General features: G+C 49.0%; 1 protein-coding gene across 2 annotated transcripts in view; it reads right to left on the bottom strand.

Moving 5' to 3' along the window:
• The window catches only part of Fat2 (FAT atypical cadherin 2), an 80,264-nt gene that overhangs the window by 15,838 nt on the left and 47,012 nt on the right, over positions 1-17,414 (bottom strand). For both annotated transcript variants that reach the window (XM_021634608.2, XM_060363688.1), the window contains exons 10-18: positions 13,158-17,216; positions 11,110-11,306; positions 8,445-8,598; positions 5,994-6,227; positions 3,171-3,554; positions 2,311-2,525; positions 1,270-1,407; positions 686-829; positions 30-227 (exon numbers count right to left, since the gene is read on the bottom strand). In XM_021634608.2, the coding sequence (XP_021490283.1) occupies positions 30-227; positions 686-829; positions 1,270-1,407; positions 2,311-2,525; positions 3,171-3,554; positions 5,994-6,227; positions 8,445-8,598; positions 11,110-11,306; positions 13,158-17,216 (5,723 nt within the window). The remainder of the gene's footprint in view (positions 1-29; positions 228-685; positions 830-1,269; positions 1,408-2,310; positions 2,526-3,170; positions 3,555-5,993; positions 6,228-8,444; positions 8,599-11,109; positions 11,307-13,157; positions 17,217-17,414) is intronic.

The following is a 17,414-nucleotide window of genomic DNA, read 5'->3' as shown; positions in this document are numbered from 1 at the left end:
ACGCCAGCTCGGATCCACACAGCACTCACCTCGATATGAAGCTGATACCACTCCTGGACCCTCCTGCTCAGGCTTGCAGCTGTCACCAGCCAGCCATCAGGAGTCACCCGGAACACGGACCCAGCATTCCCCTCGGTGATCCGGAAGGAGTAGGGGGGCCCATTCTGTGGGGAGTCAGGATCATCCAGGATCAGCTGCAGGACTTTGATGCCAACGGGGGAATTCTCCTGTGACGGAGAGCAACAGGAAGCCAGAGTGGCGTAAGGCCCAGCCGCTCCGGTCCTTCCTTTGTGGTCCCATCTTCCAGGGACAAGTTCTTATCCCTCTGCCCACAGAGAGATCCCAGGCTGGAAGCCGGCCTGGTAGTCTTCCCTAAGTGCAGCCCTGGGTCTTAGAAACCAAAGGTCAAACCCTTATCCTACAGAAAAGGACACTGCCTGAGCCCCACAGCTGACAGATTGCGTGTGCTAGGAAGCCACAGATGAATGGTGGTGACACTTCCAGTTCATAATCATGAATTCTTTTTAGTTAGAATACAAAAATAATGGGTTTCATTATGACATTTTATATCTGTGCATATGTGTATACACCTCCTCACTACCCTCCTGGGAAGTGAGGAGACACCCCTGGGAAGCTCCTCCCAGTGAGAGGGGCTCAAGAGGAGGATGGGCTTGGGGGTGCTTACCTGGACAGTAGTGCTGTAGTTGAGCTGGAAGAACCGGGGAGGGTTGTCATTGACATCAACCACCTCAACAGCCACCTCGGCGTCCTCGTGCAATGGGGGCTGCCCACTGTCTGTGGCTCGGAGCCTCAGCGAGTAGCTGGGCGTCTGCAACAAGATGCAGGGGATTAGGAAGAAGGCTCCTGGCATCTGCCCCTTGGTGTATCGCCTCCTCCCACAGCCCACTCATGGCCCTGGTGCTCGGGCACCAGAATCAGAAAGAAAGAGAGTGATTTGCAACCCTGCATCTCCTAACTACGAAGCCTTGGGAAAAGGACCAAGCTGGAGGAGGATAAAGTCGAGTCATTCTTCTCAGGATGTCTGTGGGCATCAAATGGTGAGATGCATCTCAGGCAACCGGCAAGGTGCCTGATGCCAGAAACTGATCTCAGCCCATGGTAGTTGTCACTGGACTGATCCCTTGTTAGCCTGTCCCTCACCTCCGAGTTCACAGAGGAATCATCCTGGGGTCGTCTGGACATCAGGATGGGCTGTGTTTGCCCTCTGGACTTGCCATAGAGCTACACCTCTGCTCAGCCATAGCTCACCTGTTCCCAGTCCAGTGCCTTGGCCACCTGCAGCTTCCCCTTCTTGGGGTTGATGGTGAAGTGGCCAAGCTGGTTCCCTCCTACCAGGCTATAGGTAATGGCACTATTTACAGGTCCATCATCATCAGACGCTGACACCTGCGGTAGAGAGGAGACCATGAATGCAGGCACAAGGGTGACCAGAAAGGAATCGTAGCCCTGGGAGGGACGGCTGTGTCCATATCCCAATGGCTGCCCCTGAGTTGGTGGTCCCCACCCCCAAGAGAAGGTCTTGTGACCTCAGCATGCCCTGGATTCACTTTTCTGTCCATTCTCTCACAGTGACAGGGTACACCAGAATTTGTCCCAGGGGCCAAGATGTGAAGAAAAGTGTAAAATGATACACCCTCAGAAAGCATTGTGTCTTGATGTTATGGGTGATTAGGGTCTCATGGGAGTACAGAGTAGAGTGACACCCCAGGAAGGTTAGAAGAAGATTCAGGATGAGGAAGTGTCTGGGCATAGAAAGAACATTCCCAGGCAGAGGAAATGGTATGGGCAAGGAAATGTAAAGCCAAGGGTGTATTCAGGAAGGCAAATTTTGATATGTGTTTGGGGCATAGGATGCATATTGGGGGCTGAAGGAGAGGCCAGAAGGGAGGTGGAGAGGAGTCCTGGAGAAATAAATATGGGCGTGTTTCCATGAAAGAGGGAGAAACTGTGTATTTAAGATACAAAGAAGTACAATGTGACATTCCCTCTGTCCCTGTCTTTCACCCACTCCATGTCACTCTCTGTCATAGGCATTGAAAAGACCTCTGCAGTCAACCTCTTTTTTGGTCTCCTACGGAATATTGCCAATCCTGTGGCCTCTCCAAATCATCCTGGCATTAACATTGTGACACAGTTTTGTTGAGAAGCTACAAGTCATGGTCAAGTCTATAGAGCACCAGCTTGATAAACCAACCCATGCTTGTAATGTCTGGGTACCCATGTGGGGAGTGAGGCAAGGACCACCCCTAGAGCCCATACCCCACAAAAAGTGAAGCTGAAGGTCCTTACTGTCAAGATGACATCACCCACAACGGCATTCTCTAAGACTCTCACGGTGTACAGCTCATGGGTGAATCTGGGGTGATGTTCATTAACGTCGGTGACATTAACCACGATGGTGGTCACATCACTGAGGGAAGAAGAGCTCTTCCGGCTGCATTCAATGGACAGGAAGTACTTGGGACTCGTCTCGAAGTCCAGGCTCCCGTTGACATATAGGACTCCTGAGGAGAGAAGAGGTGATGGAGACGAGGCAGTCGGAACCATAAGGCAGAGGTCTGAGGGGCTTGGGGCCAACTCCTGTGCATTGGGGTGCATGGGAGGATTCTGCATGATATGCAAAAGTGAGATCCTTCTATGAGTCCCTGTGGGTCAGCTAAGAAGAGAAAAGAGAGGTGGTTTCCTTATTCTTTCCTTCCTCGTGATTACAACGGAAAGTTCAGGGGTACCAGGAATTTGGCTGGGCATGGGGGTGGTTTTAAGATAGGCAGCTAGTCCTATGCTGCTTGAATATTGGGTCTCAGCAAGCATTTGGTGCAGGGAAGGAGTGAGGCATGCCAAGTCACCTGGGATTTGGCCTGTGCTGAGAACAGGAAAGCACCAGCTGAAGTAAGTGGATCACTGAGGGTCCTGGACAGAATTCTAGTTGAAGATAGGAAAGAATAATGACCCTCTCAGGTAATCTAGGCCCACATGGATAAAGGGACCGGCTTACAGGTCTCTGAAAAACCGAGGACAGTGTATGTACAACCAAAGGATGCCAGCTGCGGGGGCAGGAAGGGGAGACTGTGCGGACAGATGCCCCCCCGTACATGAAAAACCAGTGTACCCCATGAATGGAGGACTGAGCTGCCTCCCGCCCATCTCACCTGTGTGAGCATCCAGTCGGAACTTGCCCTGCTCATTCCCACCCGTGATGCGGTACCCGGTCTTCTCCGAGCCGGGACGCGTGAGGGTGGCCAGGCGTAGCACCTCCGTGTCTATCAGGGCATCCTCAGGCACCTGCGTGCTGTGCTCCGTGTTCAGGAAGATGGGAAGGTAGTCCTCCAGGCCAACTACGGAGACCGTGACAGTGCCCAAGCTGGACAGAGGTATTGGGATGCCTAGGTCTGAGGCACGGACTGTGAGCTCCACAGCCGAGCTTGACCTGACCTGCAGAGGCTTCTCCAGACGAATCACTCCTGAGGTGGCATCAATGGAGAACTGGCCATCAGCGGAATCCGTCAGTGAGTACACCACCTGGGCATTGGCACCTGTAGAAACCAGGGGTGAATAGTATTGAGGACGCCCCACAGCAGGGTTTGGGAGAGGCTCGTTAAAGCTGACATGCCCAGGGCGTGTCAAGAGTGAGAATCTCTCTGGCAGCCACTCCAAGCCCTCACAAAAAGTTCTTGGGAGGATGACAGGCTTATTCACCAATTAGTTGGCAACCTCCTGTGAGCCTGTAATTGATGTCAAAGTAAAAGATTAAGAGAACAGGGCTTGATGTGTGGCTTGTTTGAAAAAGTGCTTGTCACCCTGGCGTGAGTTTGAGTCCCAAGAATGCATGCAAAAAGCAAGGCACGGTGTGTGCTCTCAGTCCTAGCCCTGGGAAGAAGAGACTGGCAGATCTCGGGGGCTTGCTGGCGAGCCAGCCTAACCTAACTAACTAACTCTATGCCAAAGAAGGGACCCTGTCTCAAAAAGCAAAGGAAGGATGCCCAAGGCTGACTTCTGGCCTCCACACACATGAACTCATGTACACAGGTACCCCCACACACACACATGTGCACCCACAACATGAACATAAGCGTGTGTGACGGGTTTCCCAGGTCCGGCTTCTCTGCCTTTGGACTGACTGTTCACCCTCCCTAGTGTCCCATAGTCCTTCAAAATCTTGCCTCCTGCAATGCCAAGCTAGAATATAGGAGATATTCAATTTGCATTGCTGGCAGAATAGGATTCCACTTTTCTAAACATCATCACCGTGGTCATCTGAAGTTCATCTGGCTGCTCTGACCCATCTTTTAGCCTACCCAGATTATCAATGCTAAAACTCGTCTTAGGAAAATGGACCACATTAGGATGCTTCAGGATGGTAGATGCTCTAATTGGTACAACATGGGCAAACACACCATGGTGGATCTAAATTGGCTGTGTGCCATAGTTTAAATGTGACCTTCGTGGTTCATGTCTGAAAACTCAGCCCCTAGTTCATGTGTGGATGATATCTGGAGGTCGCTGAGATGAAGTCATGAAAGCAGGGCTGCCAGGGCATCAGTGGCTGTATAAGAAGCAGAGACAGAGCCAAGATGCCATGGTTTCCTTGGTCTCCTCGCAATGCCTTCTGTTGTATTGTCATACAGCTGGAAGGGGTCCCCAGCTGCTGGTACCACATTCTTTAACTTCTCAACTTCTAAAACTGCAAGCCAGATAAACTTCTATTTTATTTTTGTTGTGTGCAGATTTCTGTGTGTGCAGGTGGGTATGCATATACGTCCATGCACATATGGAGGCTAGAGGTCAACCTTGGGTGTCATTTCTCTGGAGCCATCCATATTGTTTTTCTGAGACAGGGTCTTACACTGGTTGGGGCTCACTGAATCAGCTAGGCCAGACAGCTAGCAAGCCCCACATATCTTCCTGCCCAGCACTGAGATTGCAAGCACACGCCACTATGCCCAGTTCTCTTACACAGGTGCTGGGGATAGAACTCACGTCTTCATGATTGACAGCAAGCCCTTGGCCAGCTGGGCATCTCCCCAGCCTTGAACTTTACTGGTTCCTTACCAGTCACCTAGTCTATGGTATTCAATCACATCGAGACTAAAAGACTTTGCACATCTCACAAGGAAAAGAAAAATGAAAGCAGTGTCACTGAAATACAAATTCAGGCTGTTGGGGCTCAGTGGTTGTGGTACAAATGTGAAATGTGCTTCCATGGGCTCGTGTATCTGAGCACTTGGTACCCAGCTTGTGGTGCTGTTTTGAGAAGTTGCAGAACACTTGGGAGGTAGAGTTCACGAGAGGAAGTGGGTCACTGGAAGTGACCTCAAGGCCTTACAGCCCGGCCCTGCTTCCTGAGTGTAGACACAGTGTGACAAGCCACACCTGGTGTCCTGCTGCCATGGTGGACCTGTCCCTTCCCAGACCATCACACACAATGAACGTTCCCTTCCGTAAACTGCTTTTGTCAGGCATTTTTGTGACAGTAACAAGAAAAGGAACTGATACAGTGATAGACAGCTGGTTTAGCATGCCAGGTTCAAACCCCAGTACCTAAGAAAAAAGTAAAATATTGAAAATGGTCCAACTTTACTGTCTAAAATTTGAGGAAAGGATTTTAATAAGCATCACAGCCTTAGGGCCAGAAGTTCTTTCCTACATAAATTAAGGAACTGAATAGACGCTTTGTAGATTTCTGAATAACTGTATTCAAAATGGCTTAGAGAAAAGAATGCTTCGGGGCTTCAGTGGCAGCATAAACATTCTGCGGCTCTAAGCGGCAGAGGAGATATGGTTTGTGATGCTTTGAGCCTGCTCAGAGGTCACTAAAGCCATTTGTCGCAGGCTCGGGTGTGTATCTGTCTGCAGATCTTTTCCACTCTGGGTATCCACAGACTCAATAAGGAGTCTTAGCCCATGCCCATCCCAGACGACGCAGAGACAACGCCTCAGCCACGATGGCGGCCACCAGTTCTTCACATACTCACCCTGATCAGGGTCCCGGGCAAAGACCACAGCCACGGGGGTCTTAACTGTGGTGTTGTCGAAGACGGCCACAGCGCAGTGGCTGGGGAAGAACCGAGGGGCATTGTCATTCACATCCTCAAGGTGGAGAGTCACCTCTGCCTGGCATGACTGGCCCCCTCCGTCTGTCGCCTTAGCCACAAGGTTGTACACGTCCTTTCTTTCCCGGTCCAGGGCTATGAGGGTGGTCAGCTCCCCTGCCAGGGGAAATGAGAGGATGAGCTTCCTCTAGAGGACACACGTGCCCCTCTGGAGAGCTACCGTTAACAGTCTTGCCACGGGTTCTATCACCGTAGAGAGACTGGTCTGTGTGCTGTACACGCTGTCAGAGAAGAAGCCCGGTTGCATCCCCTAGCACCTGCCTACCTTTCTGATTCTCCCACAACACTCCACTACCATCATCACCAATCTAAGGTGGCCACTAATAAGATAACAATTAGACAGAGTTTTATAGGCCAATTAGGCAACTTATATCATAGAAAATGTCATAATATATAAAATTTGGCCCCAAATTTCCCTGTGCCAGGCATGATGGTGCACACCTTGAATCCCAGCACTCAGGAGGCAGAGGCAGGTGGAACTACATGAGTCGAGGCCAGCCTGGTCTACAAAGTGAGTTTCAGGATAGCCAGGACTACACAGAGAAACCCTGTCTTGAGAAACAAAAACAAAAATCACTTGTAGAAATGAATGTATGTATTCATTCAATAGTATACACACACACACACTCACACACACACACACACACACACATATATATACCCCATAGAATAATTAACCCAATAATAAAAACACATGATGTATATGTGGATATGGTGGCACATGTCTTTAATCCCAGCACTAGGGAGAGACAGGCAAGATCTCTGTGAGTTAGAGACCAGCCTGATCTACATAGTGAGTTCCAGGACAGTTATGGCTTTTTTGGGACACTGTCTCAGAAAATCAAACAAACAAACAAATGCATGTATAAAGATGTTGTCTGAGGTACTGTTTATAGTAGTGGCATATTTAAATCACCCTGTATGCTTTTCAAGTAGAAACTGATTAATATATTATGGTTTAGTCATATAGTAAAGTAGTATGTGGTGGTTAGTTTTAATTGTCAGTTGAAACCAACCTCACAGCATCTGAGGAGAGAGTCTCAATGAGGGGCTGTCCACACGGGTTTGCAGATGGGCATGTCTGTGGGGGACTGTCTTAACTGACATGGGAAGACACAGCCTACTGTGGGAGGCATCACTCCCTAGGCAGGGTGTCCTGAACTATGTAAGAGAGTGGGGGAAGGCCAGTTGAGCACAAAGGAGCATGCATGCATTCATTTCTCTCTGCTCTTGACTGTAGGTGTGCTGTGACTAGCTATTTGAAGTTCCTGCCTTGATGTCCTTCAATGAGGGACGATAATTTGGGATTGTGAGCTGCAATAATAAACCCTTCTCCCCTAAGTTTCTTTGTATTGGAGTCTTTTATCACAGCAGCGTATGTGAAACTAAGATGTAATGTATTGTCAGGAATCACTGAAAACAACTTTGCATTCTTCCTTGCAAAAACCTGCAAGCTATCATCACTAAGGGGAGAAACAGCAAATTATACACCCGAGAAACAATTGCAGAGAGATTTTGGAGGTGACTGGGAAGGCGAGCCCACCCCGAGTGGGCTTTGGTGAGGGCTTATTGTGTTGGCTTTCTGGCTTCTCCAGCATACACACCTGCGGTGGTTTTGAATCTGTACACTGAGCATGCATCATTTTCATACTCTGAAGAAAACCGCTCAATTGGTTTTTCTTTTAAGTCCTCATGGGTAGTCCTGCAGCTGAGCAAACAGCAGCAGAAAGCAGCTTCCCAAATCACTCAACATGCTGGACCGGGGTCAGGAAGGACAATGTGGTCTCTGATCCACCCAGACGACTTCCTGGGACATGGCTCTCACTGCCACTACCCACCCACCTACTCCTCCCTGCTCAGGAATCTCTGAGTCATCTTTGGTGCTATGAATTTAAGCCAAGTTTTGGCAGCTGGCCCCTGAACCTGGCTGCCATCAGCCACCTGCTTCCCACAGCAGAGGGAGAGGGTCTTACCTGGAGCTATTGCTCCTACCTCTCTCTCCAGCAGTCCTACAGTTCAGCCTGACATTGCCATTCATGGTTTATCCTGATGCCCTCCATTTTCTATCTCTGCTTTGTCCCTAGCCGGTCTGATGACAATATGTCCCATCTACTGAGTTCTTCCTTAGCCCAGGCCAGGATTCCAGGAGCTTTATTGCTTGAGGTGTCTACTGAAGTCTTGGGTTCCAGTAGCCCAGTTTGCAATGTGCATATCTTGAGATTGCACCAACTTTGGCACTTACTAGTCTAAATCTTCCACTGGCTTGGAAAGGGCATCGGCCTATCTTGCCTTTATTCAACATCTCAGACCTACCTGTGTGAGGGTCTAGGTTGAATTCCTGGGCTCCAGGTCCATGCAGAGAGTACGTGATCTGAGCATTGGTGTCCATGTCCACATCAACGGCGGCAACTTTCAAGACGAAGTGTCCAGGGCTGACGTCTTCACGGACCTTGCCAGTGTAGTGAAGCTGAAGATGGAAAGGTGAAGGTCAGGAGTCTGAGGCAGTGTGCTTAGATCCAGAAGTTGGGGAGGGAGAGAAGGAGGCAGGCAGAGAAGTGACTTAAGTGAAAACAGACAGAGACAGGGAGGCAGAGAAGGGAACAAAGAGGGAGAGGGAGATGGGGTAAGATGAGTTGGGGCATCTTGTAATCCCTCTACTCAGGAGCAGATGCAGGAGGATCCAGAGTTCAAGTTCATTATTAGCTTCATAGTTTAAGGCCAGCCTGAACTACATGACTTCCTGGTTTGTTTGTTTTTAAAAGACATATAAGAAAAATGGAGATTAAAAGCCAGAGGCCTGATGAGAGGGCTCAGTGGCTTGCTACACAATCCGATCCTAAAACCTGAGTTTTAACCCTGGAACCCATATAAAGGTAAAAGGGAGAAAACACTGGTTTCACAATGTTGTCTTCTGACCTCCACATGAACATCTTCCCAACTTCCTGCCTCATCATACACACAGCACAATAATAAATAATGATGTTCAAAGCCTGAGAAGATGGCTCATTGGTTAAAGTGCCTGCCTCAAAGGCATGAGGATCTGAGTTTCAGTCCCCACCCACATAAAAAGTGGGGAGCGGTGTTGGAGGTAGGTGGATGCCTGAGGATCATTGAGGTCTGGCTCTACCTTAATGGTCAGTAGTCTGTCCTGGGAATATGAACAGGGAGGTGGTCAATGAGCTTTGGGTTCACTGAGAGACCGGGTCTCTAAAGATAAAGGTAGAAAGTTATCAAGGAAAGACACCAGACACACACACACACACACACACACACACACACACACACACACACACACACACGCACGCACACACTCATACACACACATACACACAAACAGCAACAGTAACAAGTCAGAAGAGGAATGACAGAGAATAACTCAGAATTTGGCTCACAAGCAGCAGCTATTGGCAAGTCAATGCCCAGGGCTGGAAGAACCCGCCACAGCCCACTTAGAAAGGGTTTTTGGGAATGGGCAGAGGCTGAGGCATGTCTGGCAGCAGCCTCAGGCCAAGCCCTGCCAAGCTCCATCCCTGCCTTTGTTGTAAGGCCAGGCTGCCAAGATCACCTCCCTGCTCATATTCCCAGGACAGACCAGTGGCCTTTCAAGGCAGAGCCAGATCTCAGTAGCCCTACCACCTGCCCTGCCCTGCCCTCCCTCCCCCACAGGGCAAACTGGCTCTAGATACCGGAAAACAGCTGGAGCCCATGAGAACTTGGTGTCCCCTTGACATCCTAGTTTGCACCATAGGGAGTGCAGGCAAACATGGACTCTGAGCATTCTCTGGGTGGACACATCATGCCCAACTGGACTGTGTGGGGCTGGGTCTCAGATCTCTCCTCCCTGGTGCTGATGAGAAGGCTGGGCTGAGTCTGAGCCTGGCCTCTCCTAAGACAGGAGAAGAGGGAGGATGTAAGCACGACCAAATGGGAAAGAGAAAAAAAAAGGTGGCCACCTCTCTCCCCCAAAGAACAAGCTGTCTTCTTGAAACCACTCAAAAATGTGCTTATCTGGGACTCAAGTGCACAAACGTTGCAGCCTCTCTTCTGCTGTGTTTTATGTGACAGAAGAGAGGGGTGAAAGAAAAGTAACAGGGTGTACATGTTCATGTGTGCTGCATGGTGCCATACGTGCATTTGTGTGTGCAAGGACGTTGAAATATGCACATATGCAAGTACACACATGGGTACAGTTGTATGAAATACATATGTGCACATTTGCCCACCAGATCTGCAGTTGCTTACGTCTACGTGTGTACATTTTTGTAGGTATTTGTCTCTGTGTGGAGGGGTGGTGGCCGGCTCTCTGGGCAGATGTGTATCTGTACATATAGGTACGCACTGAGGTGTCGAACGTGACTGGCTAGATTATCAGTAGACAGGAATTGTTCAAAGTTGAGATGCTGTAAAATTAAGATGTTCACACTTTAAGGTTTTGTAAGCAAACTTTTGGAATAATGGAAATTCCTCTGAAAGTTAAAAAACAGCTATTGTTTTAAAATACATATTTGAAGGGAAAACTCTCTGGCTGTCTTATGGCATTTGTGTGTGTGTGTGTGTGTGTGTGTGTGTGTGTGTTCATGTGTGTTCCAAGCTGCTGTGTAAAGGTCAGAGGACAGCTTCTAAGAGTTGGTCCTCTCCTTACACCATGTGTGTCCTTGAGATCAAACTTCGGTTGTTAGGTTTGGCAGCAGGAAGATGTATGTCACTACCTCTGGGTTTGTGTGGCAAAGTAACAGCCTTTCTATGATGTGAAAGGAGACTGATGTGTACCATGATTCCTGAAGAGTTAGCTGTATTGACTTGGAACAAGGAGCTGCCCAGAATGGCTCCTGTCCGTGGACACCAGCCTAAGGTCTGCTTCTGATGCCAAAGAACATATGGACCGTGGTGGCCAATGAGGGTTTGTTTGTCTCTTTTCTCCTACCTTCTCCCAACCTTCCTTGCCTCTACTTCCCACGACAATACTTTCAGGGCCTACCTGTGAGCACTGCGGGCTGTTATCATTGATGTCCAGGACGAAGACCTCCACGGGAACGGAAGCCTGGAACTTGCCGTCTGATGCTGTGATTCTGAGAAGATACTTGGCTATGTGCTCTCGGTCCAGGGTCTTCCTTGAGGAGATCCTCCATTCATCCCCGACTTGACTGATGCTAAACTGACCCAGAGGGTCTCCCTCTAAAAAGCAGAGGTACAGCTATCAGGAACCAAGAAGAGGAATGAACTGGGCTCTGTGTCCTGGATGGCTGCACCCTGACTTGTCTTTCAGGATTGCTGGGAGAGCCAGAATTTTCATCCCTAAACTAGGGGCCCATGATTCTACATTGAGTCTATCTTGTGAAGTTAGGAAATCTCTTCCTACTTTAAAGTGAGATGATTACTACAAGAAGTACAAATGTGGCTCCTATTTCTCGTGATTATGAAGGCCTTGAGGGGAGTCAAAGGGAGGCAAATTCTAGATCTGTATGAGAAACGTCTTGGCTCTACAGTGGAGCAGAAGCATTCAGTGACAATAACTGCAGGGTTTAATACACAGATAAAGGCACACACTGAGTGGAGGGCATGTGCTCATCTCTCAGCACAGCTGTGGAAAGATGGAGTCTCCCTCAGATTCTAAGATTTTCCACGGTTCTATTCTTTTAAGAGCTGACTGTCGCCCTCCATTATTCTCTTATTCTGGGTGTTTCAAGACTGGTGTCAAGTGTTTGGTATCCAAGATGGTAACCATCATTTTTTTTTTCCAACTGTTTCAAGTGTTTCTGACCCTGTCTGTCTCAGGGAGTCTGAGGCTCTTTGTTGGAACATCATACTCAACTGTGAACCCCCTGAACAGCTGCATGGGCAGAATGAGCCATGTTTATGGAACGGGGGTTGGGGGCGGGAGGCATGGTGCTGGGAATGAGAAGAAAAGGACATTCTGTGTGAAGGCTCATCTTCATTTTCATCTCGGCTGAATTTAGGGTCATCCAGGGAATGCTCCTCTATAAGCATCTGTGAGAGCATTTCCAGAGAGGTTTAACTGGGAAAAAAATCTACCCTGAATATGGTTGGCAGCACCAGCTCGTGGGCTGGGGGCCTGGACTGAGTGAAAAAAAGAATACAGTGTGGTCGGATGCCTCATGTTCTGGTGCCGCATCTTCTTGCACGGTGGATTATATCCCTTTTTAAACCACAAGTCAAAATAAGCCTTTCCTTAGTTCTGTTGCCTTGATCAGGTGTTTTGGTCATAGCAATAAGAGATGTGACTAATATACTCTGGGTAAAGAACCTCTCTCAAACTTGCCCTGGGCATGACACAATTCCACAAACACAGGCAGTTGCCCGAACTTTTGAGTCACAACTCTTGGGTACCCCAGTCCCTCCACAAAACAGCCAAAAGTAATGTGCTAGTTTGAATGAGAAAGAACCCAAGGGCCCATATACTTGGATGTTTAGCCAGGGAGTGGAAATGTTTGGGAAGGATTAGGGAATGTGGCTCTGTTGGATGTGGTGTGCCAACTAGAAATGGGCTTTGAGGTTTTAAAAGTCCACACCAGGCCCAGAGTCTCTCTGCCTGCTGCCTGAGATCAGGATATAAACCTTTCATTTACTGCTTCAGAGCCATGCCTGTCTGCTTCCCACCATGAGGATCATGGACTAAGCCTCTAAAACTGTAGTCAAGACCCCAATTAAATGTTTCCTTTTATAGAAGTTGCCTTAGTCATTGTGTCTCTTCACAGCAGTAGGATAGTGACTAAGACAAGCAAGTATAACATGATCATTTGATTCCACCTCCTCACCTAAAGAAATAATGATTACCTCTTTGCAAAGTACTTTCTAATTTATAGGCAACTTTAGGAGTTTCCCCCGGTTGGCTTTTCCCAATATACCTGAAAGATGAGTGAGAAAAGACATGTCAAGTCTCTGGATGGGACAGCTGAGATCCTAGGGGAGCAGGTGACCAAAAAGTGTGACCTTCGTCTCAGAGTGCCTCCTGCTAGATGTTCTCAGTGTCTCCGAATGCCTCCAATCTATAACAGGCACCCTTACCTGTGATGTAGCAGGTGACCTGCCTGTTCTGCTCAGAGATGTCAGCATCCAAAGTCTTCAGCGTGGCCACAAGTTCACCAGGCTCACCGTTCTCCACCACAGAGCCGCTATAGTCTTCAGAAGCAAACCGAGGCGGGTTGTCATTCTCATCCGTGATGTACACCTCAACCAGGGCCTGAGAAGACAGCTGGATGGTCTGTCCGTGGTCAAAGGCCACCACGTAGAAACTGTAAGTCTGCTGAGTCTCACAGTCAAGTTCTCGGAGTGTTGTGATCCAGCCACTTTCGCTGTCAACAGCAAAGAGTTCATGGATGTTGCTACCAGGCTCCACCGACAACCTGTAGCTCACCTGTCCATCACTTCCAGTGTCCTGGTCATTGGCAGTCACCTGAATGACTGTAGTCCCTGCAGGCATGTTTTCAGCGAGGAAAGCCTTATATGGATCAGCCTCAAATACAGGCCTATTGTCATTGACATCTTCCACTTGAATGTTGACCGAGACCAGTGATACCAAGTCAGTATCCTCATGAGGGCAATGTGCCATCAGGTCAATCTGGTACCATTTAGTGGACTCGTGGTCCATGGCCTTTCTCACCTTCAGGACCCCTGTGTCCTGGTCCAAGGAGAAGACACCATCCCTGTTGCTTTCTGGAGTAGTACCCTGAACCAGACTGTAGATAATTGGATCTTGAGCAGCTACTGCTTTCACAGACCCAATTTCAGAACCTTCTGGAAGGTCTTCAGATGCAGAAAAAGTATACAGAGGTTCAGAAAACTTGGGCAAAGGGATTTCATTAGGAACCACTTGCAGTCGTACTGGTACCAGAGAGTCCCAATGAGGAGGACCACCATCCTGGGCTTTGATGTTGAAGTCAACAGCTCTGTTCTCCAGTCCCACCAGGCTCTCCTTCACCTTGACCACACCAGTGGTTGGGTTGACCTCAATGATCTCTTCAGCAAGGTCCTCAGTTGAGTCTACTGAGTAGGTGACATCTGCGTTCCTACCTTCGTCTGCATCATACGCCAGTACCTGGATGACAGGGGAGTCTCTGCTGACATTGGATGGGATGGACACCGTGTACCCAGATGCTTTGAATTGTGGGGCATTGTCATTTTCGTCAGTGAGGATGATCTTCACGGTGCAGAAGGCCACTTTCCCCCCTCCATCCCTTGCCATGACCTTAATAGCAATCACCCTTTCAGTTGAATTTTCCCTGTCCAGTTTCTGCAGGGTGGTGATCTGACCACTGGGATTGATGAAGAACCTTTCGCCAGCCAGCTTATTGATGATGGTGTAATCCACCGTGCCATAGGGACCACTGTCTTTGTCTATGGCTAGCAACTCAATCACCTTTGTTCCCACTCTTGCATTCTCAGCTAATTCGGCTTCATAGACGTGTTGCTGGAACTCAGGGCTGTACTTGTTCGCATTTGTAGTGTTGATATATACTGGCACAGTTGCTCGAAAGACCCCATCAGAAGCACCTACCCTCAAGTTGTAAGATGAATCCAGCTGCTTTTTGCAAAGGTTGAACATAGAAATGATTCCTGAGGAGCTGTTGATGGAGAAATGCCGGTCCTGATTGCCAGAAAGAATCAGGTACTCCAGGCGGGAGGTGTCCCCAGCGTCAGGGTCAAGAGCTTGAACTTTTAGAACCAGATGGCCACAGGTTGCTAGCTCACTGACATTGGCTTCGTACTGAGGTTCCCTGAACTCTGGGGGGTTGTCATTGATGTCAGACACATTGACAACCACAAGGGTTTCACCAGTGAGAGGGGGATCTCCTCGATCCATGGCCCTGACCTTCACGTGAAAGTGTTGTTGAGCTTCATAGTCCAGCTCTTGGAGGGTGAACATCTCCCCCGTGCTCCCATTGATCTGGAAGAACTTAGAGACATCTGAGCCATCCTCTACAATCTGATAGGAGACATCTCGGTTCTGTCCTGAGTCTTGGTCAGAAGCCAACAGTTGGATCACGGGGGTCTGAGCAGGTAAGCCCTCGGAAACTGAAGTGGTATATACCAACTGGGAAAAGGTAGGAGGGTTATCATTGATGTCCTCGACTAAGACTTCTACTGTGGCTTCAGAAAAGGCTCCCAGAGCCGTGTCTGTGGCTCTCACCGTGAAGACATGTTTGTTCTTAGACTCATAGTCCAGCGGTCCTGTCACTGTAAGGACACCAGTTTTAAAGTCTGTGGTAAACAGCGTTAAAGGCTCTTCCTCGACAATGTTATAAATGAGCCTCAGGCCCTCTGGACTCCGGGCCTGGGTGTGAAGAATCGGGGTGTAGAGTGTGATATTTTCAGGGACTTTCACTTTGTAGTATGGACTCTGAAACAATGGGTTGGATTTATTTCTGACAGTGACATGTACCTCTACCTCTGTTTGGAGGGGCGGGGTACCTGCATCCCGAGCAATGACTTTGAGGCGATATTTATTCAAGGCTTGGTAATCAAAGGGCTTCTTGAGCGATATGTCCCCAACATAGGGGTCAATCCGGAAATAAGCATAATCCTCTGCAAACCCATATGTGACAGTCCCATTGGCTCCCAAGTCCTTATCAGTGGCGGATACCTGAAAGAGGACATCCCCCGGTTCAGTGCCATCTTGGATGACTGTATAATAGGGCAGATGCTGAAACTCGGGGACATTGTCATTGACATCTTCAACGGAGACCCTGACAAGAGCCTGAGCCACCCGCTGAGGGACCCGGTTGTCCCTCACTTCCACTGCCACTTCGTGAGTGTCCTGCTGCTCCCGATCCAATGTTACTCCTCTGGTTTGTAACACCCCTGCTGACTTGACCATGTGAAATAAGTCTGTGCCATTCAAGAGGAAGAAGGAGAGGGTGTCATTCAAATGATTTCCATGGACACCAAGAATTACCAGTGCCTGCCTGTGGGGTAGATTCTCCTGCACTCTTGCCCTGTAGACATCCTGATCAAACTGTAAGCTTTTGTCAAGAGCCTGGGTCAAAAATATTTTTACCAGTGCAGTATCATGATACAGACCATCAGAGGCCATAATACTGAGCTTCTGAGAAAGCCCCAGAAGAGCAGGATTTACCACAGATATTTGGCCTGTGGTGGGGTGAATGGCAAAAGCTTCATCAGTGTTGCCAGTTTTGATGCTAAAGGTGACTTCTGAGTCTTCATCCTTGGCCTGCACTGCGAGAAGCACCATGCCAGGGTGGACGGGTCCCACCACTGCCACTTCATATATCTGTTCTGAGAGCCTGGGCGGGGTGTCATTGACGTCTCCGACATGGATAATGACCTTGGCAGGTCTGGGTGCAAATAAGATGGACGTCCCTTGGTCGTGGACATAGACGTTGAACTGGAACAAGGGTATGTCCTCATAATCCAGCTCTGACGTGATAGTTAGGGTACCCATGCTGGGGTCAATTTTGAAAAACTTTAAGGCCTCTGGTTCCAAGATTTTATAGACTAGCAAGGAATTGGCTTCCTGGTCACTGTCGGAGGCCCGGATGACTAAGGGGCTATTGTCTTCATCCAGGACCATGCTGTGCAGAGGAGCTGCCTCACTGATGTGCCCCACGAAAGTTGACTTTCGGAATGTGGGAGCATTGTCGTTCTCGTCGATGATGTAGACAAGGGCCACCACGTCCGTGTACGCACCAGCCATGTTTCTGCCTCGGATTTTCAGTTGGTATAAGGAAATTTTCTCGTGGTCTAAGGGCTTCTGGGTGGAGATGAGGCCGGAATAGGAGTTCATGGAGAACACCCTATCCTTGTTCCCCTCTCTTAACTCGTAGGTGACTTCAGAGGAGCTTGTAGCAGAGATGAGGAGGATGGGGGAGCCAACAGGGACTGATTCCGGGATCTCTATGAAGTACTCATCTTTGGAAAAGATGGGCGCACTGCTGTCGGAAGGGTGGACATGAATGACCACCTTAGCGAGGTCATGCCACCGTGGAGAGCCCTGGTCTTCTGCCTTCACGGTTAGCGTGTGCCTAGCGTGATGGACATGATCGAGTTTCCGGGCTACTGTGATGATGCCTAGGAGGGAGTCGATGTTGAAGAAACCTTCACTGTTGCCTGAAACAGAGAACAGGACAAACTGAAGTTTGCTACACCCTACAGAGCCACCAGCCAGGCTTCTCAGGTCAGTCAAGAGGCCATGGCACTGAGCAGGGACAGGATACACTCTGAGTCTCTGTCTCCCTGGATTTAGTATATCATGCGTAGAGCAGATGCACACTCCGTAGTTCCAAATGTCACCCCCTGTAGGTGTTT

Source organism: Meriones unguiculatus, chromosome 11, assembly GCF_030254825.1.
Source record: "Meriones unguiculatus strain TT.TT164.6M chromosome 11, Bangor_MerUng_6.1, whole genome shotgun sequence".
NCBI classification, from domain to species: domain Eukaryota; kingdom Metazoa; phylum Chordata; class Mammalia; order Rodentia; family Muridae; genus Meriones; species Meriones unguiculatus.
Note: the sequence above shows the minus strand (reverse complement) of the source record. Positions and strands in the feature narration are given on the sequence as shown.